General features: G+C 41.4%; 1 protein-coding gene across 2 annotated transcripts in view; it reads right to left on the bottom strand.

Annotated features, from left to right (window-relative positions):
- gabbr1b (gamma-aminobutyric acid (GABA) B receptor, 1b) overlaps positions 1-23,599 on the bottom strand; it is a 153,026-nt gene that overhangs the window by 29,456 nt on the left and 99,971 nt on the right. For both annotated transcript variants that reach the window (XM_084379852.1, XM_084379853.1), the window contains exon 10: positions 23,384-23,534. In XM_084379852.1, the coding sequence (XP_084235978.1) occupies positions 23,384-23,534 (151 nt within the window). The remainder of the gene's footprint in view (positions 1-23,383; positions 23,535-23,599) is intronic.

Here is a 23,599-nt window from a genome sequence, read left to right as displayed (position 1 = left end):
TCAGGCTGCTTAGGGGCGGAGCCTCACTGATGACGTCATCGCGGGGGATTACACTACCCCCATGGACCTGTAGGCTACCAGTATTCACCTTATTACTGACTTCACGAGTTTACCCATGGTTCATAGCGGTACTCGGTTGTGCTCTTCCGGTTGAACTAGCTAGCGTAGCTGTCATTCATTCATTCATTCATTCATTCTCGCTCTAGAAGCCGGCTTTTAACGCAAGAAAGCGGCAACATGGAAAAAAATCGGCGGTGGATTCATAGTGCGGATGTTTTAAAAAATAGCGAGGACATTTCTGTAACAGTGCCTCACCCGTCAGTTTTCACGGAGTGGGTAGATGACATGAAACAATGGCCCGACGTTAGCTACATCGACATTGTGAATTACCTCGTATTTTCTGAAGGTGTTGACGGCGAAGAATTGCGCAATTATAAAAGCACTGAGGCGTACAACTACCTGCATAGTAACAAGATAGGGAAAGTACTGCTGAAGAAACACAGCGACTTTATATTTTTGAAGGCAGCAGTAGAGCCCAGCCAGAGCGTCAGCCAAGCTAGACATACAGCTTGGGTAATGCTGAGGGAAAGTGGAGTCGTGGAGACAGGCGGCTGCTCGTGCATTGCCGGGTTAGGGAAGTCATGTAGTCATGCAGCAGCTATTCTGTGGAAGGTATTCATAAACCCAAATGTCTCCGTTCTATTGTTTAAACATTGGAACAATTAAATATATTTAAAGACATGTAATTGTGCTTTTATTGCTGTAATGTCAATAATAAGTGGAGAAATGATGAAGATACTATTGATGTCATTATTGTAGGTGCAGAATGCCGTGGTCAGTGGAAAGACAGGGCTTGCATGTACAGATGAACAGCGCAGGTGGAATTCAGGGACAACAAAGAACCTTGAGCCTTAACGTCTGAGTCAGATTAACTTCAGGCACCACAAGGCAGAACAGCAATACAACGTGAACTGTAGGGCTGTGGTGACTGAATCACTCCCAAATACACCACATCACCTGTCACACAAAGACTTCAGAGACAGTGTGGACAAAGCCCCCATTCAACCACTTTTTGTCCTCAAGAACAGCTTACTAGAAAAGTGTTATAATGCCTCACCATCAGCGGAACAACCTAGCAGGAGAATCAGTGCAGTTGATGACAAGATTTTTCAGCCACACCAGACACACAGTAATGATCTCATCTATGACTCATGCAAGACATTCTACCAGACATACGTTGAAGTTGGTGATGCACAAGCAGCTCAATTAGAATTAGAAACGAGAGAGCAGAGTGCATCTGATTTGTGGCACAATTGTAGGAAAATCAGACTAACTGCCAGCTCTGCAAAAAAGGTTCCCGTACATGCAGCCACAAAAAGTGACAAATTTCTATGTGAGCACGTATACCCCTCCTTTCGTGGCAACTATGCAACCAACTATGATAAAGAAAATGAAGTTAGAGCCTGCTTCAACTGAAAGAACAGGGCATGAACATTACTCACATGGGCACTGTTGTAAGTGTTCCAGAACCATGGCTCTCTGCCAGTCCCGATGGGGTCATCAACTCGTGTGTGCTTCTTGAAATAAAATGTCCTGTGCCAACCCAGCTCTCACTCACTGACCAGCTAAGTCAGAAATGCAGTGATATCAAACTAGTGGATGGAGAGCTGCAGCTGCAGAAAACTGGCAGCAGGGGATATTAGGTCCGAAGTCTGCTACAAATCTGATCTGGACCCCCAGTGAGCAGGTTTCCTTTACAGTGCAGTATGACGAGGCATTTGTGAGGGAGCAAGTAAAGCGCTTGAGAGGTTTTTACTTCTCGCGTATGCTGCCTCGGCTTGTAGATGAATATGCTGCAGGACGGTTTAAGCTAAATGAAAGATACACTGAGATACTGGGCAAAGATTAGTGCACATCTGCACATGTGGCATGAACATAAATGTGTGCCATACATTAAGAGAATCAGAATGAAATATGTGATATCTTCTGGCTGCGTAAATCGACTTTCTTTCAATGTTATGTAAAAACATGCTTTTTAACTTTCTGTTCTAACAATAAGATATGAAACATGATTCCCACAGTATATTTTACTGTACACAAAACATTCACATACCAGCATGTTATATTTAAAAGTTGATGACATTCAATGTTGAAAGTGGTTACATATTTTTTGCCATCTTCCAAGGTAATGTTCCAAACACAAAAAGTTGTTACAGTTTAAACATTCAATGTCAACATTAAAGGTCACAAGGATTCATTGTTTAAAGTAATGGCACAAAATGTAAAAAGTTTATATCTTGTAAATGAAATGCACAAGTATTCACATTCTGCATTCAAAGAATGTTCACATAAAACCCATAACTCCTTAAATGTTCTGTATCCATCAATTTTTCAACCATTTCAGATTTTTTTACCTTTACTGTACTATTTCATTTGATGGTCCTGATAATGTTCTTGATAGCCCTGGCTGTAAATATCTCATGTCTGAGTCTACTCATGTTGATCACATGCTATCTTAGTTTGAATCACGAATGAGATCAGCCCTTAAATTCACAAGAGCAGCACATATTCTTAGAATCTTGTCTATTTTAGGAGCCATGGTAATCGGAAAAACCTGTGATAGTATTTTGTAAACTTTCAAACGTCTGATTGCTCTTTCAACATGAATTCTTACATGTGCAATCCGTCTAGTGCATGTCACCTGTTCCTCAGTTAGCTGTCCACGTTTTCTTGTAAAAGAAGGCATTACCAATTTAACCTTTCTCTCAAACAGCAAATCATTTATGGTAAAGCCTCTATCTGCCATGACCTCATCTCCAGGCATTAGGTAGTCCAATATTCCTGAGTCCATGGTAATGAATTTGTCACTGCATCGCCCTCCATATGCTGGAGAAACGAACGGTCCCTCTTTTTGTTGCTGTTTGTTTTACGTGGTAAAACATGTTGGTTGCTTTCCCTTTTCGCTCATCACAAGCTGATTTGAGCCACTCCACGCCGTGGAGCGGGAGTGTTAGCTTAGCCGCCGCTAAGGGCGTTAGCCCTTTGTCTTTGTCTTGCTCTTGCTCTCTCTCTCTCTTTAACTAACCCACATGTACATGTACATGTACACACACATTAGGGGTTACGCACACACACACGTAATCTTATGGGCGACCTGTTGGAGACTTATGGTTGATGACCTCGCTATAACATAAGATACGTGTGTCCCGTGATATCTCCCTTTTATGATTCCAGAGACGGACGCCTCATGGTAGCACGTCCACCTTTTGTGGAACAGTGGGTCACTTTCCCCACAAATTCATCTTGTGTGCAATCAAAGTGCACACGAGGCAAAATCTCGCGCGTTCGTTCATTTGACTAGCTTTAGGTGACGTATTCACATCCACCATTTTTGGAATTCTAGACATATGATTCAGCAAAATCTATTGTCCTTTTTGAATTCGTATCCACGCGTGACTTCTCCAAGTCACGTTTCGGCCATTTTTGTAGTCGAACGGACGTGAGTTCCCCATTTCTGGTTCGGCCATTTTTGTAGTCCTTTCAACGGAACACACCGTGACGTCACCCTCCAAGGGAGTGTGACCGCCATTTTGGCTCTCGGCCATCTTGTTTCTTTGACTACAACCACCATCTTGGCTCCTCTTTCTTTGTCTGTGATACACAAAAAACACACACCCATGCTTGTTTGTTATTTGTGCTTGAGTTTGTCTTAGTTTAGTTTCATAGTTTAGCTGCTTTGGTTGAGTAATCGTGTTTATTGAAAGTATTATTGATTTAAAGGTATAGACTTGAACGTGCATCAGACAGTCCGTCAGCAGGGCAGAGGAGAGCCGTTAGCACTGGGCTAATACAAGCTACAAAAGTAGCTAAGTTGGCTAACGTTACATATTTCATGAAAATAACAAATCCCCCCGAAGCAAAACAAATAATTACCTGTCCAACAGAAAGACAGCAACCTCTGCATCACTTCTGGAAGTGCTACTTTAGCTGCATTTTCTCTGCCATCGTTCTCTTGCTAACTGTGCTAACTCTTCTTCTTCTGCTGTTGTTTTATGGCTGTTGGCAAACAACTTTTAGGTGTGCATTACCGCCACCTTCTGACCTGGAGTGTGTATCTCCCGCTAACTCCATATGGAGTGTGCTGAATATATCCGGCAACGGTGACACGTGATGAGTGCGCGCAGGGAGGAGGGGGGGACAGAAAGGGGGTGCAGGCAGGACGAGACATGAAGGCATCTGATTGGTTCTTTCAACTCGGACCGAGAGGGAGGGATTGGGTCAGAGTTTTTACAGGCCTGCAGCTGCCACAGAGGTCTGATTTTTTTCGTTCCTTTTTCTGAACATATTATGTATGGACTACTCTCAGGATGGAAGGACCATTTCACCCAGTATAACAAAAAGTGTTTCTGAACAGGATTACCAACTATACCTTTAATCAATTTGCTAACAATAATAAAGTCTATTATATTGTACATAGCAGTTTTCTGTGATTATTTTGTGAATATGTTTTGTAGCATTTATTGGTTGTGATGGTCAGTGCTCGGATTCATTTCCTTCACTGTTGAAGGAAGAAAAAGAATTGAAAACCTAGAGTTTGTATGGATCCAAGAAATTTATACAGAGCAATCAAGAGAGAGCATTTCAAACTTCCTACCAGAGAGGAGATTATGTCACAGTTTGCAAATACAAAATACTTCAGTAAGTTAGATGCATCATCTGGCTTTTGGCAATTGAAATTGGACGATGCAGAAAAGACTTCCGGTGTCATGGCGGCAGCATAGACCGTTTTTCCAAAATCGACGGCGGCGTGGGCAGCCGTTCAAATCAGGCAACCTTAATTAAATGCCAACTACAAGACAAACTATGGCAGCTAAACAAGTGCTGATGGCTTCTCTACAGAAGGAGCTTGGTGAGGAAAATGCGTTTCTCGTAAAAGTCATTGAAGAGACAATGGCAAGATACTTCAAAGACGTCGACGAGAAGTCCGAGGCACAGATGAACAGACTTGAAAAGCGAATTGAAAGCATGCATTCTATCTTGTCTCGCCACACTGAAGAGATAAAATCGATTTGCTCTGAAACTGTCAATATGCAGGAGCACGTTGCCACGACGGAAAAAACGACTTCTGAATGCCTGAAGAAGCAGCAAGCTCTGGAAACTAAACTCACGGAAATGGAGGATCGGGCGCACAGGGAAAATCTCCTCATCTTCAACTTAAAAGAGGGAGCAGAAGGACAAAATGTTCTCGCCTATTTTATGGACAATATTCCATTATGGTTCCCTGCCCTGGCGTCTGCACCGCCGGAGCTAATGAGGGGCCACCGACTGGGACGTCCACCTGCCAGCGGTAAAACGCAGCGCTCCCGTCCGCTGATAATCAAGTGCCTTCGTTACACCGACAGAGACACATTGCTAAATGAAGCAAGGAAAAACCCTCCGGAGGTGCATAATATCCAGCTGAGATTCACCGCAGACTACAGTGATGCCACAACCAAGCGTCGGAAGCCATGCTACAAACTTATGCACGAGGCAAGGGCCAAGGGCTTCCTAGCTTTTCTCCTCTACCTGGCCACCATCAAGTTATCCCGGGGAAACGACATGCACATTTTCCAGGAGTCAGGTAAAGCCGAGCGGTTCCTTGCAACACGGGACGAATAAATGTGGCAGTGAAGGATCTCCGGAGTTGGTAAAACTGATTCTAGACTGATCCTAAAAGATTCAACTTGAAACAAGACTGGATTTATTGATGTTAAATTGACAGTGACAGTTTAACAATGCAAACTTTCCTTTGGTTTTTTTTTTGGTTTTTTTTGCTCTCTTTTTTTTTTGGCTCTCTTTTGTGGCAGCTATTTTTTACGTGGGCTACATCTTCGCTGATAACGGTAGCCCGCAATAAGCTGCTCACTGACCCGTAGTATAAAGGCCTTTTTTTTCTCTCCTTTTTCTTTGGATGGAGGGTGGAGTGACTCTGTTTCCCCCATTGACACCGGTACACTTTTTTACGATAGGGTTTTTTTTTTTTCTTTGCTTTGTTTTGTTATGTTTTGTTTTGTTTTTCTCCCTTTTTTGTGTGTGTGCATGTGTGCATTGTGTGTGTGTATGGTGGGGGGTGGGATGGGGACTCAGATTCAGACCAGGGGCCGTATTCCTAAAGATTCTTAGTGCAAAGAGTTGCTCCTAGTGGCCAAATTCTAAGAAAATTCTTAGAATCATGATGTTTTCTTAGAATTTCCCCTAAGAGTGAAGAGTAGATCCCAGTAAAGAAAAAAAGCTATTCCTAAAGAATCCTAGCTCTTAAGAGAGCTCCTAAGGTGAGATCTGTTAAGAGCAGGGAAGAAGACTTTTAAGCGGCTTAGGAGTTCCCTAAGCAGAGGACAAAATGGTGGACGGAAGAGACAGGAGAGATATTCTCCAAACACTGGATGACAGTGAATTAATGAAACGCTACAGATTGGATTGTGCAGGAATCATATTTGTGGTTGATCTCATTAGAGATGCACTTACTTCTCTAACCCAACGCACAATGCAATACCGCCCGAAATGAAAGCCAACCAACACTGCTTCTTATAGGCCAGTCAGCAATCACAGATATTGATGAAAGCTGAGCCATTTTACCCTCGTTAATACCAAATTGAGTTGAAATGTTGAAAGTGCAAAAATTACCAGCATGGCAATTAATATTAGCAAATAAATATAACTATCACTATGTGAATACTGTGCAAGTGGGCCTAAGTTTTTACACATTTTGTAGGATAATTTTAAAGTATAGCTTACTATTCATTTAACAGATATTTTCTTTTATATGGAATATTATTTACAATTACACAGTCTTCATAAGATTAGATTCTATGATTAAGTTTATCAATTTGAGGGTCCATCCTTTCCTTTTTTATCTAGCTTTTAGGATCAACCAATCACAGCTTTTGAAATGATGACTCATACCTAGCAACAGGGTCAACCACACCTCCTCACTAAGATAGGAGTTTCTGTCCATTCCTTGCTCAGAGTTCTCTGAGAATGTTCTGGAATCACTCCTAAGCTAAGACTCCTTGCTAGGAATTTTTAGGTTAAGTTAGGAGCTCTCTGAGAGGATTCTCAGAATCTTTAGGAATACGGGCCCAGATCTCCTTTGTATCTCAATTTACCAAGATATGTTTGTTTGCCTGATCATGCTATACATGAATTTAATAATTAATTTAATTTAATAAATATTATCATGTTATTGCTTCCTCTTGTTTTGACAAAAAAAAGCAAAGGCGTCCTTATACTGTAACTGCTAAACGTAATTTAAATTATAGTATTCTGGGAACAGGGGGCAGTGATGACGGGCGAATCACTTTCTGTAAGACTATTTATGATGGTGTGAAAATTGCTCTGATTTGTGCCTATGCTCCAAATTGTTTTGATCAACATTTTTATGAGTCATTAACATCAATATTACTAGACCTCCTTGAGTTTGAGCTTTTGATAGGAGGTGATTTTAATGCGGTGTGGCTGCATGAGACAGACCGAACAGGGGTGACAGAGAGTAGAGATCAACAGTTGTCCTCTAAAGCACTACGAAAACTGTCTGCTGATTATGGACTAGAGGATATTTGGCGGTTGATGAACCCCTCTATTCGGGACTTCTCCTTCTACTCTGCTTGCCACAAGACTTTCTCAAGAATCGATTATATTTTTGTCTCCAAAACTCTCTTTAGTAATATTGATAGCACTACTCTGTGTCCAACACCATTATCTGATCATAGAATTGTATTATGCACCTTTTCGATAAGAGCTGGCCAACCTAGAGCCCCTCATTGGCGTTTTAATGCTAGTTTGCTCCAAAATGATGTGTATATAACAGAACTGGAGGCTGAATTAAAAGATTTTATACACATAAACAGTACATCCGTCGACGACCCTCGAGTTTTATGGGACGCAATTAAAGGTTGCATAAGAAATAAAACCATATCATTCGCATCAAATGTTAATAAAAGTAGAAAGCGCCGTATTGATTCTCTTGAGGCTGAAATCGTAGCAACAGAACAAAGTATGTTGAATGATATGTCGCTTGAAAACATTAACAAGCGCCAGAACCTTTTGGATGAACTTAGTAGTCTGCTGAGACAAAAAACAGAATTTATCATGCATCGCACGAGACAAAATCATTATATAAATAGCGCCCGACCTGGTCGTCTTCTCGCGCTTAAGCTAAGAGCAAATAACCAAATAGCAAATATTGCAGCGATCAGAACTGAAGAAGGAACTTTAACCTCTGATCCTGTAAAGATTAATCACACCTTTAAAGGGTTTTTCCAAAAACTATATACATCGGAGGTGGATTATGACGAAAAAACCTCTAATGATTTTTTGAGTTCGTTATCTTTATCTAAATTGCCCTTGGATGCTGTATACTCATTAGAGGCACCAATCACTATAGAGGAGCTAGGCCAAGCTATCAAGTCAAAGAATAAAGGCCGATCACCAGGCATTGATGGTTTACCTCCAGAGTTATATTTGGCTCTTTGGCCTCAGCTCGGACCTCATTTGTTGAATATGATAAATACTTCTATCTGCAGAGGATTTTTTTCTACAAGCTCCAATATTGCTATAATATCTCTTCTGTTAAAGAAAGATAAGCCTTCTGTCGATTGTTCATCTTACAGGCCTCTAAGTCTCCTTAACTGTGAAATCAAATTGTATGCAAAGGTTTTGGCATCCAGGTTAGAGCGCTATATGCCTCATCTTGTTCACCATGATCAGACCGGGTTTATTAAATCAAGACTAGCCTCGGACAATGTCCGCCGACTACTTCACATCATATACTCAGCCTCCAGTTCAGAAAATAATAGTTCTATTCTTTCTTTGGACGCTGAGAAAGCTTTTGACCGGCTGGAATGGTGCTACTTGTGGTCTGTGCTCCGACATATGGGCTTTAGTGATAACTTTATTCTCATGATCAGACTGTTGTATGTTAATCCTTCTGCTGTAGTGATAACTGGTAATATTTGTTCTTCTAGGTTCTCAATTTCTAGGTCTTCACGCCAGGGATGCCCATTGTCCCCTCTTCTATTCTCACTGTCATTAGAGCCTGTAGCTCAGGCAATAAGGCAGTCAGAGGTTATAGAGCCGATCACAGTACGTGACACACCACGTTCTATTTCTTTATTCGCAGATGATATTTTAATTTTCATAAAGAATCTGGCAGAATCACTTCCATATCTGATGAAAATATTTGAGACCTTTAGTAAAATCTCTGGATATAAAATCAACTGGAGCAAATCAGCATTAATGTTACTGGGTGAGCAAAGTGATCAGACTCCTACTTTAAACCTTCCTATACCTGTTGTCACTAATTTTAAATATTTAGGTGTTTCTATTTTTCCTTCTTTGGATTTGATAACCATAAACAATTATAACAAGGCTTTGAAGGATATAGAGGAAGATTTAACAAAATGGGGTAAACTCCCTACTTCCTTTTATTCAAGATTATCTGTGATCAAGATAAATGTTTTGCCACGTGTAAATTTTGTAAGTTCAATGATCCCCCTCGCCCCTCCAAACAATTATTGGGAAAAATTGCACTCTACAATAAATCAATTTATCTGGAATAAGAAAAAAAACGAGAATTAAAACCTCTGCATTGCAAAGGCACAAATCAGCAGGTGGTGTGAACTTGCCCAATTTTGAGTGGTACTCGTGGTGCTTTGTCTTACGTCCACTTGCTGTTTGGTTAAATCCAAACAATCAGGTTTCATGGCGTCCTATTGAGGAGAAACTGTCCATATAGCCTGCATAACCTGATACATTCTAATATTTCATGTAAGCTAGTGAAACGTGACCAATTATTTCTTACCTCTTCACTGTGTGGCTCAAAGTCCAACAGTTTGCAAAAAATCCACACAACATTTTTTCGTCAGTCTCCAATCTTTCATAATTTTAGTCTTCTAATAGATGGGAAACCTATTTCTTTTCCCCAGTGGAGTGATAGGGGAGTAAATACACTCCAGGACATTATAGGGAAACAAGGTCTCCTTGAATTCCGGGAATTACAAAGAACTTTTGACCTTCTGGGCACTTCCTTTTTCTTTTATTTACAGTTACGGGCAGCAATGCGCGCTCAAGGTGTTCCATGGGATTCCAATTAGAAGATTAGAAGATCATCCTTTTCATATTAAACTGAATACTAAAGGTAAAAACAAGGGTATTGCCTCTGAGTTGTACAAACTGATAGTGGAGGCTTCATATAAACATCTGCCTTTAAACAGACTTTGGAAAACTGACATAAATGTTTCCTCAGAGATCAACTGGCAATCCATATTGTCAAATATTACTATCTCATCTAGAAATCCAAATCATCAGATGATTAACTATAAGTTTGTTCATCGATCTTTTTTTACACCTCAAAGACTTCATCAAATGAAACTCAAAAACAACCCATTTTGTGATTTTTGTTCAGACAATACCGTTGGTACATTTTTTCATTTAACTTGGCAGTGCCCGGAAGTTAACAGATTGTGGGCAAATATTTCAAGTATATTGTCTGTTGTAGTGGAGAGAACTGTTCCTTGCTCTCCTTCTCTACTATTACTTAATGATATTTCCTCTCTGAAACGAACAATAAATAATAGCCGTCTTCTGTTGTCTGGGCTTACAGCAGCCAAGAGGATGATAGCTTGCCGCTGGAAACCCCCACATGTTATGTCAATCAAGGAATGGCTTTCTTCATACAAGGACATTGCACAGCTAGAGCTTACCACTGCACGACTACATTCAGCTTAAACACAAAATATCAGCTGTTGGTCAAACTTGGTAAAAAAAAATTAAAGTTTAATGTAAGAACTGTATTTTATTTTTATTTTTTTTATTTCTGGCTCTGCAGTGAACTGATTATTTTGTGTGTATTTCTTGTGTACTCTGGTTCTTGTCCATCTGACTAAAACGTATAAAATGTACATGTACAGATGTGTATGCAACTGACATACTGGCTATGTGTGTGGTCATGAGATTTCTGGGTTAGGGTAGAATGAGTGAGTGAATGAATGATGTATGACTGAGTGCTTTGGGATGTTATTGGTTTGGTCTTGTTTTGTCTTGTTGTTGATTGTGGTTGTTTGTTTTGTTTGTCTGTGTCTTTTTTAAATATTATTGTTTGTTTGCGTTTGGTTGATTATCGGGAGGAGGGTGGGGGGAAGGGGGTTTATGGGGTGGAAACGAAAACAACAAAGACAGTACACGTTTCCCCACCGATTTTGGTTATTTTCATGCCTTATCAGTTGTCTGCAAAAAACCCAACAAATAATTGATCAAAAAAAAAAAAAAAAAAAAGAAATTGGACGATGCAAGCTCAAAACTGTGTACATTCAACAGTCCATTTGGGAGATATCGATTTCTTAGGTTACCTCTTGGCATAGCATCCACGCCAGAGGTATACCATAAGACAATCCACATGATTTATGAACATCTGGATGGAGTAGACACATCGATGGATGACATCATAGTATGGGGAAGTACTAAAGCAGAACATGATGAGAGGCTGAAAAATGTTCTCGAAGCAACAAGAAAAGTGAATTTAAAGCTGAACAAGGAGAAGTGCGAGCTAGGAGTGACAGAACTGACATTTGTTGGGGTCATTCTGAGCAGTGAGGGCATCAGGCCGGATCCCAGAAAGGTGTCAGCCATTGAGAACATGCAACGGCCGCAATGTAAGAAGGACGTACACGGATTCAACGGGATGATAAACTACATGGGAAAATTCATACCAAATCTCTCTGAACGTATGGCACCCCTGAGACAACTAACAGAGAAGAAAACAGAATGGCAATGGAATCATGAACATGAAAAGTCATGGAGAGACTTGAAGACACAGCTCACATAGGAACCTGTGCTGAGGTTCTACGACCCAGTGAGGCCAATCAAGATCTCGTCTGACGCATCACAGAGTGGGCTTGGGGCTGTGCTATTGCAAAAGTATGAAGACTGGCAACTGATTGCACACGCTTCACGTTGAAAGGTATAGTTGGTAATCCTGTTCAGAAACACTTTTTGTTATACTGGGTGAAATGGTCTTCCCATCCTGAGAGTAGTCAATACCTAATGTGTTCAGAAAAGGGAACGAAATAAATCAGACCTCTGTGGCAGCTGCAGGCCTGTAAAAACTCTGACCAATCCCTGCCTCTCGGTCCGAGTTGAAAGAACCAATCAGATGCCAGTCTCGTCCTGCCTGCACCCCCCTCTGTCCCCCCCCTCCTCCCTGCGCGCACTCATCACGTGTAAAAAAGTGTAAAAAGTAGCACTTCCAGAAGTGATGCAGAGGTTGCTGTCTTTCTGTTGGACAGGTAATTATTTGTTTTGCTTCGGGGGGATTTGTTATTTTCATGAAATATGTAACGTTAGCCAACTTAGCTACTTTTGTAGCTTGTATTAGCCCCATGCTAACGGCTCTCCTCTGCCCTGCTCTTGCTAGCTCTCCAACATTACCAGCTATACCTTTAATGGCGGATGCGGAGACGCGTTATGCACAAATCGAGAAAGAGCTGTTAAGCATAACGTATGCCTGTGAAAGATTCCACCAGTTTGTGTCAGGACAAGAAATCACTGTTGAAACAGACCACAAGCCGCTGATTGCATTGTTTCAAAAGCCACTGAATGACTGCCCACTAAGAATCCAATGAATGATGATACGGCTGCAATGCTAGTCATTGCCTGTGACGTATACGCCTGGAAAGCTGATGTATACTGCAGACACATTGGCTGTGTCCAAATTCAGAGTAAAAACCGAGTATAAACCCATTACTTAAATTTGAATGTCATGTCTGCGCCACTTGATGTCGCCATTTTCTCTTCCTTCCTCTTCTGTTTTGGGACTGAGCAGTGGTGCGCAAAGGATCTTGGGATACAGCAGGCTGCGAAGGATAGTAGCGGTGCGTCCTCCAAAAAGAGGGAAGGGCAGGCTGCATTTGTGGGCTGCATTTGAAGGAGCCTTCAAATTTGGACAGCCTTCGCGCAGCGTTGTGACGTAATTGGCCTTCAGATGCGCCCTTCGAGGGCTGCAGCCCCTGAATTTGGACACAGCCATTGTCAAGAGCCGTTGACCCAAAGGAGCCGAGAAGTACCAGTATGACGGATGATGTGGACGCGTATGTGGACATGATAACAAGTGCAATGCCTGTGGCGGATGAGAAGATGGAACAAATAAAGTCAGAGACAAACAAAGATGAAATTCTGAAAAGACTGCGCAAAAGTATCATAGAGGGATGGCCTATCACTAAGCAAGGTTGTTCACCTGACATTATAGAATACTGGAACTGTAGGGCAGAATTGTCAGTTGTGGAAGACATCATCTACAAAGGCAGCAAGATCGTAATTCCCAAAAGTTTGAGAAAAGAAATGCTCAAGAAGATACATGCAGGGCATCTCGGGATTGAAAAATGTAGGAAGAGAGCACGCGAGGTGATGTACTGGCCACGAATCAATCAAGATGTTGCAAATGAAGTATCAAATTGCCCAACATGCCTGAGATATCAAGCAAGCAATCCAGCTGAGCCTCTTAAGCCGCACCCGGTGCCTGACAGGCCATATCAGAAGGTGGGCGCTGATTTGTTTGTTCGTGCAGGAAAAGACTACATAGTAGTGACAGACTACTATTCCCTGTATCCAGAGGTATGTAGACTGCACGCCACTACAGCAGAGGCTGTGATAACATCCATGAAAGCGATATTCTCCAGACACGGTGTGCCAGGTGAGGTGTTTACGGACAATGGACCACAATTTTCCAACGCCAGTTTTAAGCAAAATCGGTTCAGACTGTGAAAAGACTACTGTACAAAGCAAAGGACGATGGAGCTGATTCTATCACAGCCTGCTAGTGTACCGCACAACGCCACTTGAATGTGGTATGTCGCCAGCGCACCTCCTCATGGGACGTAGACTGAGATCGAACCTACCCGTTCTGGAGAGCCTACTCACAACAAAAGAGGGGAAGAAGGTGAAGAAGTTCAAGGAACAGCAAAAAGCAAAACAGAAGTTCTACTATGACAGAGGAACACAGAACTTACCTGAACTGCACATTGGCGACCATGTGAGACTCAAAGACAAAACAAATACATGGTCACAGAAGGCCACAGTGCTCAATGAAATTCGACCAAGGTCATACAACATTCAGACAGAAGATGGCGTCGTGCTAAGACGGAATCGAAGAGACATCATGGGACCAGCCAAAGCAGACAAAGGGAGTGATGATTCTGCTGATCAGCCTCTACACTCAGTGAATCCATCAGCTGAGGCAGTGGTTTCAATGCAAGAATCACCTGTCCGCAGACCTTCTAGGAATGTGAGGCCACCTGAGAGACTGATTGAACTGAGGAGCTAAGTGGTAAAGTAATAAGTAAATAATCCCATTTTCAGTATTAAACATTGCAGTTGAATGCATTAAGACTAACAGTTAAGTTTGAAGTTACTAAGGTGTTAAAATGTGATTGTTAGTTTGATAAAGGTATAATACTTTTCCTATAAGAAAGGGAGATGTAATGATATAACAAATAGCAGTCTGTTTATACTGTAGTTGGTTAAGCCTATGACCGTGAGTTAGAATGGGCATGCGCAGTAGTAGACCTATGGCAGAGGGCTATGTGGAGTCCGAGTAGATTGTATAGTTTCTGTAAGCTTGTAACCACAACAGATCTTTAATATATAAAGATCGTTCTCTTCAAGTATCCTTATGGTGTGTTTATTGAAGAACCCAAATCCCTAAACAAACAAACAAACAAACAGTTGGGGCTCACTAATTAGCGAGCCACCTATGTTGTATTTTGTTTGGACTTTGGTTTGGACACTGGCTAACATGCTGCAACACTTGAGGGCCCCACCACTGACCCAATGTGGGACACTCCCTGGGGAGCTTTGACTTTGCTAAGCCCTGCAAGGCTCTTTTGAATCGAGCCTCTTCATTGGAACCAACTGTTCTATTTTTTCTCCATGAAGCTTTGTTAAATACTGTTCTCTGTTTGATGTTGTTTTATAATGGTTCTCTGGGAGAGAGATTATCACTGTGCAGTCTTTATGTTACCAGGAATGCTGGGGGAGATTTTGTTTTGGAAAATTTTACAAGACTATGAACAAGCAAGTCCTTAAAGTTATATCTTACAATGTAAAGGGGGTTCTTACAAAGAGAAGCAAAATTATATCCAAGATGAAAAAGGAAAATGCACATATCGTACTTTTGCAAGAGACACACCCCACCCCATCAGAGCATGAAAAAATAAAAAGAATGGGATTCTCAAGGGTGTATTATTCATTTTATAAATCATGTCGAAGGAGAGGCGTAGCAATCTTAATCTCGCAGAAAATATTATTTGAACAAATTTCAGAGATAACAGACAAGGAAGGGAGATATATAATAGTTTCTGCAAAAATTGACAATGTTACCACAACAATCTTATATTATATAATCAATATTTATGCCCCCCCTGGAAGCGACTTTACATTTTATAGAAAGATGTTTGATTTAATTATAGGGGCCACAGGAATTGTGATAAATTGTGGAGATTGGAACATTCGCCTCAACCCACAACTTGACTCATCATAAACTTCAATCGACACATCATTACATAAAAGAATTAATGTCTTAATGACAGAGTTAGGTATAATCTCTGTATAATCTCTGGAGAGACTTTCACCCATCGGACCATGATCAGAACCGGCACTTGGCATAGGCTGTATAGGTGAATGCTAAGGGCGCTGTCATCTACTGGGGGCGCCGCAAACAGGGAGAAAAAAAAAAATTAAAAAATTGCTATTTTTTACCAGTGCTATTACTACTATTATTTCAAAATATTATGGGCCGGATCTACTAAAGGTTTGGATGTATTAAAACGTGTGCAAACTCCTTGCACACGCAAAAAAATGTACAAACTGATTTACTAACTGTGCGCAAAAAGGGTTGTGTCTGTCAAAGGTGCAAAATAGCGTGTCTGCATTCAGTTAGTACGTTTGCAGCAATGAATATGCAACATGGGGCGTTTACATGCAATTGTGCACGTTGTGGGTGGAGAAAATGTAAATATATTAATTTAGCACACGCAAAGTGATTTATCAAACCTGAAAGCAATTTTGCCAATAGAAACTGTGTCTGTATTTAACACGTCTTAAAAGGAGGTGCAAATGGTTTGTATGCATAATTGCGCACACATGGCTGCCGTTATTGTTGCAAGAGGGAGACGCCGAAACAATGGAAGGAGACGCCGAGAACGCATTTGTCACCCTCGTGTGAATATTTTTGGGATGAGTGAGGAAACTATCATTAGAACATATCGCCTATCCAGCCTTGCCATTTTGGAGCTGTTGGAGGAACTCAGAGTGGATTTGGAGCCAGCTACGAGAAGGAGTCACGCAATACCTGCAATAACAAAACTCCTTGCAAGTTTACTATTATTATTATATTTATATTATTATACGCCAATTTTTCTTTTGTTCTTCTTCTGAAGTCTTGGTATTTCCTTTTCACTTCATCCACTGTTCGCCTGTTTTTTCCAACAGCATTAACTTTTTCACCGCTTTTCTCCCACACTGCGTTCCTTTGTGCGACCGTCAGATTCCTTTGCTGCAGCTCATTGAAATGTTTATTCGCTTCCTCTACCAACACTTATAATTCCAAAGGGTCGAATTTCACTTTGCGCTTTCGCTCTCTCAAACTCGCCATACTGAAAACCATGAAACACGCTAAACCCTCATTTAAATAGGCGTGTCTCCAACACGTTTGCACCTGTTGTCATTAACGCAATCACTCTAAGTAAATCGCCCGCAAACCGCGGTTCAACCCCACAAGCAAATTTCTAGAGTGCGCACGCAGATTAGTACAAGCAATTTGTGATCTTAGTAGATCCGGCCCATTATAAGCCAACAGCAACATAACTTCATAGCAAAACCTATTAAATAATGGAGAGACCTTTTTTCTGGGTTCCTGGCTGGCTCGTTGCACTGTACCCACGGCACCAGCTAAAATCTTGCCTAGGGCACCAAATTGGTCAGTGACCGTGATTATACTTTTTACTCACCCCATCACAACACATACTAGAATAGATTATTTTTTAGTTCTTAAGAGAGACTGTCATAGAATGCATAGCTGTGATGTTATAGTAATATTGATTTATCAGATCATGCCCCTATCTCCTGCACTGTTCATATTGAAAATAATCCAGGAAGAACGCTGTGGAGACTAAACACAAGTTTCTTGAATAACCCACATTTCAAAACTCAAATGACAAATGAAATAAAAATGTGTCTAAAGGACAATGACAACCAGAGAGGTAGACTCAGCTATAGTATGGGACACCCTAAAACCAGTAATCAGGGGGAAAATTATATCTTTTTGTGCCCAAGAAAAGAAATTAAAACAAACAAGACTAAAAGACCTCAACAAAGAATTGAAAGATCTCGAGGCACAACACAAAAGAGAACATAAAACAATCATAATGATGAAAATAGAGAAAATTTTAAATGAATTGAATATATTATACTCTCAGGAAATTGAAAAAAAGATGATATCTACAAAGCAAAATACTATGATGTCAGGTTCAAAATCAACAAAACTTCTGGCGAGAAAGCTTAAAAAACAACAAGCTGATAACACCATATATAAAATAAGGGATCCGGATTCTAAGATGATAAAATATAAACAAAAAGAAATACAAAAAATGTTTAGAAATTATTACAAGTCTCTATATACACAGCCACAACTAGAGGACAAACAACAGATTGCTAAATTCCTGAGTTCCCTTAAATTACCCTGGTTGTCAGAGGCACAAAATCAAATACTAACAGCAATTACTGAAGCAGAGCTAAGCAGTGGCATCACCAGACTTAAAGCTAATACATCACCTGGCCCGGACGGCCTGCCCTCAGAGTGGTATAGGGCTTTCTGGTCAGAATTAATACTGAGCTTGTAATACAACTTTAACAGACACAAAAATGCCTCCTTCATGGAATGATGTTGTAATTTCAGTTATTCACAAAGAAGGAAAAGATAAACTAGCATGTGGATCATACAGATCTATTTCAGTGTTAAATGTAGACTATAAATTATACACAGCTATCCTTGCCAAAAGACTAGAAAACATTCTACCACAGCTTATACACAATGACCAGACTGGATTTATCTCACAAAGACAAACCCATGATAACATCAGATGGTCTCTGTACATACTAAACCATATTCAACAAAACAAGCCTGAAGCTTTCCTAGTGAGTTTAGATGCTGAGAAGGCTTTTGACTCTGTGAACTGGCCTTTCCTATATGAAGTCCTTGAAAGATTCAGCATTCATAAAAACTTCACAAAAGCCATCCGTACCTTATATCGTAAACCAACAGCTCAGGTTAAAATAAATGGGCAGCTTTCAGACAGAATCACCTTAGAGCGTGGATCGAGACAAGGATGCCCACTTTCATTACTGTTCGCACTGTATATAGAGCCTCTTGCACAGTAAATAAGGCAGACAGAAAGCATTAAAGGAATCTGCATCAACAAAGAAGACCACAAGGTGGCACTGTATGCAGACAACATTTTGGTTTATTTACATAACCCTTCTGAATCCTTCTCCAACCTTATGAAACTTCTTGACACATTTGGTAAATATGCAGGGTATAAATTAAATATACAAAAAACGGAAATCATGTCATTTAATTATGTACCTTCAAAACACCTGGGACACAAGTGGGATCAAAACTCATTGAAATATCTAGGGATTAACCTTCCAAAAATCACTGGCTGAGATAAATTATAACCCCCTACTAACAAAAATCATCATCAAAAAAGATGACATACATAGATGGAACTCTGTTTCCTTCCTTGGCCTCAGTCATAGAATTGATTGTGTGAAAATTATCATACTTCCAGGGCCTTCCTGTAGAAGTCTCTACATTATTTGGCAAGGGAAAAAAACCTAGGATTAAATACAAAACCCTACAACTCCCAGAAGAGGAAGGAGGAATGGCTCCACCTAATTTAAAAGTGTATTATTCTGCAGCCCAAATGAAACCCTTAATTAACATATGTACCCCGACATACCAGGCTAGGTGGAAAGACATTGAACTTTCCATTATGAATGACCCTCCAATTCATGCAGTACTACACCACAAAAAAACGATGTAAAGAATCCACTCCTCAAAGTTCAACCAAAATTCTGGAATACTATCAGGGATGAGTAAACTACTCTTCGCGTCGGGGTTCCATACAACTTGTCGGGGTTTATTTCTCCGCTTCGCGTCGGGGTTCCATACAACCTGTTGGGGCTTATTTCTCCATAACAACCTCCGAACTATACATTATCCCTTACATAGTGATAACATACATTTCATTGATTAACATTAATAACTTTATTAATAATCGATAATCAATTAATATTCCCATTGAATTTCAACAAGTGGAAATGTGCTAATTCTAATACCTGGTGAGAATTCGGATGGAAATGCTTTATTCCTTTCTTCATATCACCAAGGCAGAAGGCACATTTTTCTGGAGGGAATTCCGGGTGTTGGAGACAGTGCGGTTCTCAAGACGCCAATCACTGGCATATATTTTGGGACTGTTCAGTGATAAAACCCTTTTGGGTGGAGTTTCACAGAGCACTCAACAACATACTTAACACTGACTTACCTTGGAATTTACTGTATTATTCCTAGGAAATGTTGACCTTCTGACAAGGTGGGCCGATAAATTTATGTATGGTAGTTTGGTATCAGCCTGCAAAAAAGCTTTCATGGAAAGGATTACTTTCTCCCTTCGCCTTCAGAAAGAATTGTTCACTAAATTCTGGACTAAATGGATTAAATATACGGAAAACTGGCTCAGCGAACACATCCTGGACACAGGATTACATCTGCCGGACTTTCAAATTCTCCGAGCGGACCGCATAACGGAGCTCAGCTTTTATATTAACGAAGGTTGGGTTAGGGTTAGGGTTAGGGTTAGATGTCACAGATGTCACAGTGTTAAACAAATCACGCAGCCCCCACTTGGAGACACTTTTCATAAACTGTAAGACGTTTTTTTCACTGCAGGAGTTCTCCTCGTTTATTCTGGTTGGTGTTTACATCCCACCTCAGGCCTGTGTTACTGAGGCTTTACAACACCTGGCTGACCAGATAACGGACATGGAGAGGAAACATCCAGACTCTCTACTCATTGTTCTTGGCGACTTTAACAGAGCAAACCTCAGCCGTGAACTGCCAAGATATAGACAGCATGTTAAATGTCCCACCAGGGACAAAAACAGTCTGGACCACTGCTACACTATTTTAAAGGACACATATCGCTCTGTCCCCCATGCAGCTTTGGGGCTCTCTGACCACTGCATGGTTCATCTTCTCCCAAATTACAGGCAGAAATTCAAATCTGCTAAGCCTGTAGTGAAGACTGTTAAGAGATGGACCACAGAGTCAAAGCTGGAGTTACAGGCCTGCTTTGACTGCACAGCTTGGAGTGTTTTTGAGGCTGCTGCTACAGATCTGGATGAACTCACTGACACTGTGACATCCTACACCAGCTTTTGTGAGGACATGTGTGTGCCGACCAAAACCTACTGCACATACTGCAACAATAAACCTTGGTTCACTGCAAAACTCAGGATGCTTCGTCAGGCCAAATAGGAGGCCTACAGAAGTGGGGACAGAGTCCTGTACAACACGACCAGGAACACGCTGACAAAGGAGATCAAAGTGGCAAAGAAGTTTTACACTGAGAAGCTGAAAAACAGTTTCTCAACTAACAAGCCTGCGTCAGTGTGGACAGGTCTACAGGAGATCACCAACTACAGGAGACCATCCCCCCACATTGCAGTGAACCGTGAACTGGCTGATGACCTGAATGTCTTCTACTGCAGGTTTGAGAAGCCAACATTCACACCCATCACCCACTCCAGCATCAAACAACCCTCATCACCCCCTGCACCCCCCTCACCCCTCCCTACTGACCCCCCACCATCACTCAGGATCTGTGAAGAGGATGTGTGTCAGCTCTTCAGGCAACAGAAGACCAGGAAAGCTCCAGGCCCAGACGGCGTGTCACCCTCCTGTCTGAAGGTCTGTGCTGACCAGCTGGCCCCCATCTTCACCCAGATCTTCAACTGATCACTGGAGCTGTGTGAAGTCCCCTTCTGCTTCAAAAGCTCCACAACAATCCCGGTCCTCAAGACCTATCAACATGGGACTGCACTACATCCTGCAACACCTCGACTCCCCAGGGACATATGCTAGGATCCTGTTTGTGGACTTCAGCTTGGCGTTCAACACCATCATCCCAGACATTCTCCACTCCAAACACACCCAGCTCACCCTCCCAGCCTTCACCTGTCAGTGGATTACAAACTTCCTGACAGACAGGAGGCACCAGGTGAGGCTGGGGAAAATCACATCCAGCACCCGGTCAATCAGCACAGGCGCCCCCCAGGGATGTGTGCTCTCCCCACTGCTCTTCTCCCTATACACCAACGACTGCACCTCGAGAGACCCATCTGTCAAACTCCTGAAGTTTGCAGACGACACAACGGTCATCGGCCTCATCCGGGATGGTGACGAGTCTGCTTACAGACGGGAGGTGGAACAGCTGGCCCTCTGGTGTGGTCAGAACAATTTGGAGCTGACCACGCTCAAACTGTGGAGATGACAGTGGACTTCAGGAGTAGCCCCCCTACACTGCCCCCCATCACCATCTTCTATAACTCCTTGTCTGCTGTGGAAACCTTCAGGTTTCTGGGATCTTCCATCTCCCGGGACCTAAAGTGGACTCCCAACGTAGACTCCATAATCAAAAAGGCCCAGCAGAGGATGTACTTCCTGTGTCAGCTCAGGAAGTTCAACCTGCGCCAGGAGCTGCTGATCCATTTCTACGCGGCAATAGTCCAGTCTGGTTTCTGCACCTCTATCATTGTCTGGTTTGGATCAGCCACCAAACAGGACAGGAACAGACTGAGATGGACAATCAGGACTGCAGAAAAAATCATTGGTGCTAAACTGCCCACCATCCAGGACCTATACTCATCCAGAGTCAGGAAACGGGCAAGAAACATCTCTGCAGACCCATCACACCCTGGACACATCTATTTGAACTTCTCCCCTCCGGCAGGTGCTACAGAACACTGTACGCCAAAACACACACAAGAACAGTTTCTTCCCCCAGGCCGTCACACTGATGAACACTTGATCAGTCACCCAGTGTCAGTAACCCCCTGACTCCAAAATCATCCACTCAGTCTTTACATTTACAGACTAAATTGCACTTTATATGTACATAAATCCTCACCGTAAATAATATAATATATATACTTAAATATATATATTTATAATAGACCGGACCTCCGAACACTTTTTTAACTTATTGTTCTTTGCGTCTATGTACATTGGGTGCTAAGAAAAAACTGAAGTCAAATTCCTTGTATGTGTTTCACATACTCTGCCAATAAAGCTGATTCTGATTCTGATTCTGATATGTAAAACCTTTACAGCCAGATTTCGTGGAGGTATGAAAGACACTGCTATGCTGCTTGTATTTAACAAATGGTATTTGTTTTAGCCTCTCATAAATCTCCCCTTGTCTACCCTTTTATTCATTTATTTACTTTACTTTTATTTTTTATGCACAGCTTACCTCTCCCAACTTGTAAATAGTTTTTGTATACAGAAAATATGTGGATTGCTGAAGAGTTGTATGCATATTTGACTTTTTATATGAACTGCTGTCCCAATAAAAAAGAAAACAAGGCTTTACTGAGATATCGTGTTCACAAGAATAGGGCTGACGAACAACCTGAAAAGATATTGCTGGCAAGGAGGCATTAAATTCTCCCATTCTCTTATTTTTCTGATTGTAACATTTTTTATGAAGTACTTGCGTGTTTCTTGCACAAGCATCAGCTAAATGAAAGTAGTGTAATGCATGTAATCAGAATTAAATGAGAGTCCAAGCTTAATCCTGTAATTTAGTGCTTGCGTATGTGTGACTTTATGAGGCAGGCAACAAAATTTGCTCTCTAATAAAGTAATGATGAAACTGATCCGAAAAAAATAGATTTACTGTCACTATGGTCATTAATTTAGGCTTTAAAATGCAGTGCTGATGCAGTCTGTGAGAGGAAAGGAACAATTTCCCTTCTTGTTTTGTATTACCGTTTTTCACGTATTGCTCTCTCACCGTCTTTGTGCTCTATCTTGGGCACCAGGTACCAAATATTGCTCAAGTAGTGCTCATTTCTATAAATGTTCCTCCGTGTTGGAATTAAGCTGTAAAGAACAGTTGCGTATAAGACACTTTGGTCTAAATGACTCATATGATTCATACGCAAATATTAATTGTTGTAACTTTAAATGATCTTGTAGTAAAGCTGAGTTCATGCACGTGGGTCTATGTACCTAACGTTGCTGTTATAGATGTTGAAGGTGAGGCAAACGATTCCAAGCAGGATTCCCAACCCAGCAAAGACAGACACAGACACAAAGAGCTTCTGGGACAGGTAGCGAAACTCCTCGATGACCACTGTCTGGTCTGCAGGGGGTCCTGAGCCTGGAAAAGCACAGAGGAAATAATGAGAAGGATGAAGAGATTGTAGGGAACAGAAAAGATGAGAG

The sequence above is a fragment of the Pagrus pagrus genome (assembly GCF_965226575.1).
Source record: "Pagrus pagrus genome assembly, chromosome: 17".
Taxonomy (NCBI): domain Eukaryota; kingdom Metazoa; phylum Chordata; class Actinopteri; order Spariformes; family Sparidae; genus Pagrus; species Pagrus pagrus.
This window is presented reverse-complemented; position numbering and strand designations above follow the sequence as displayed.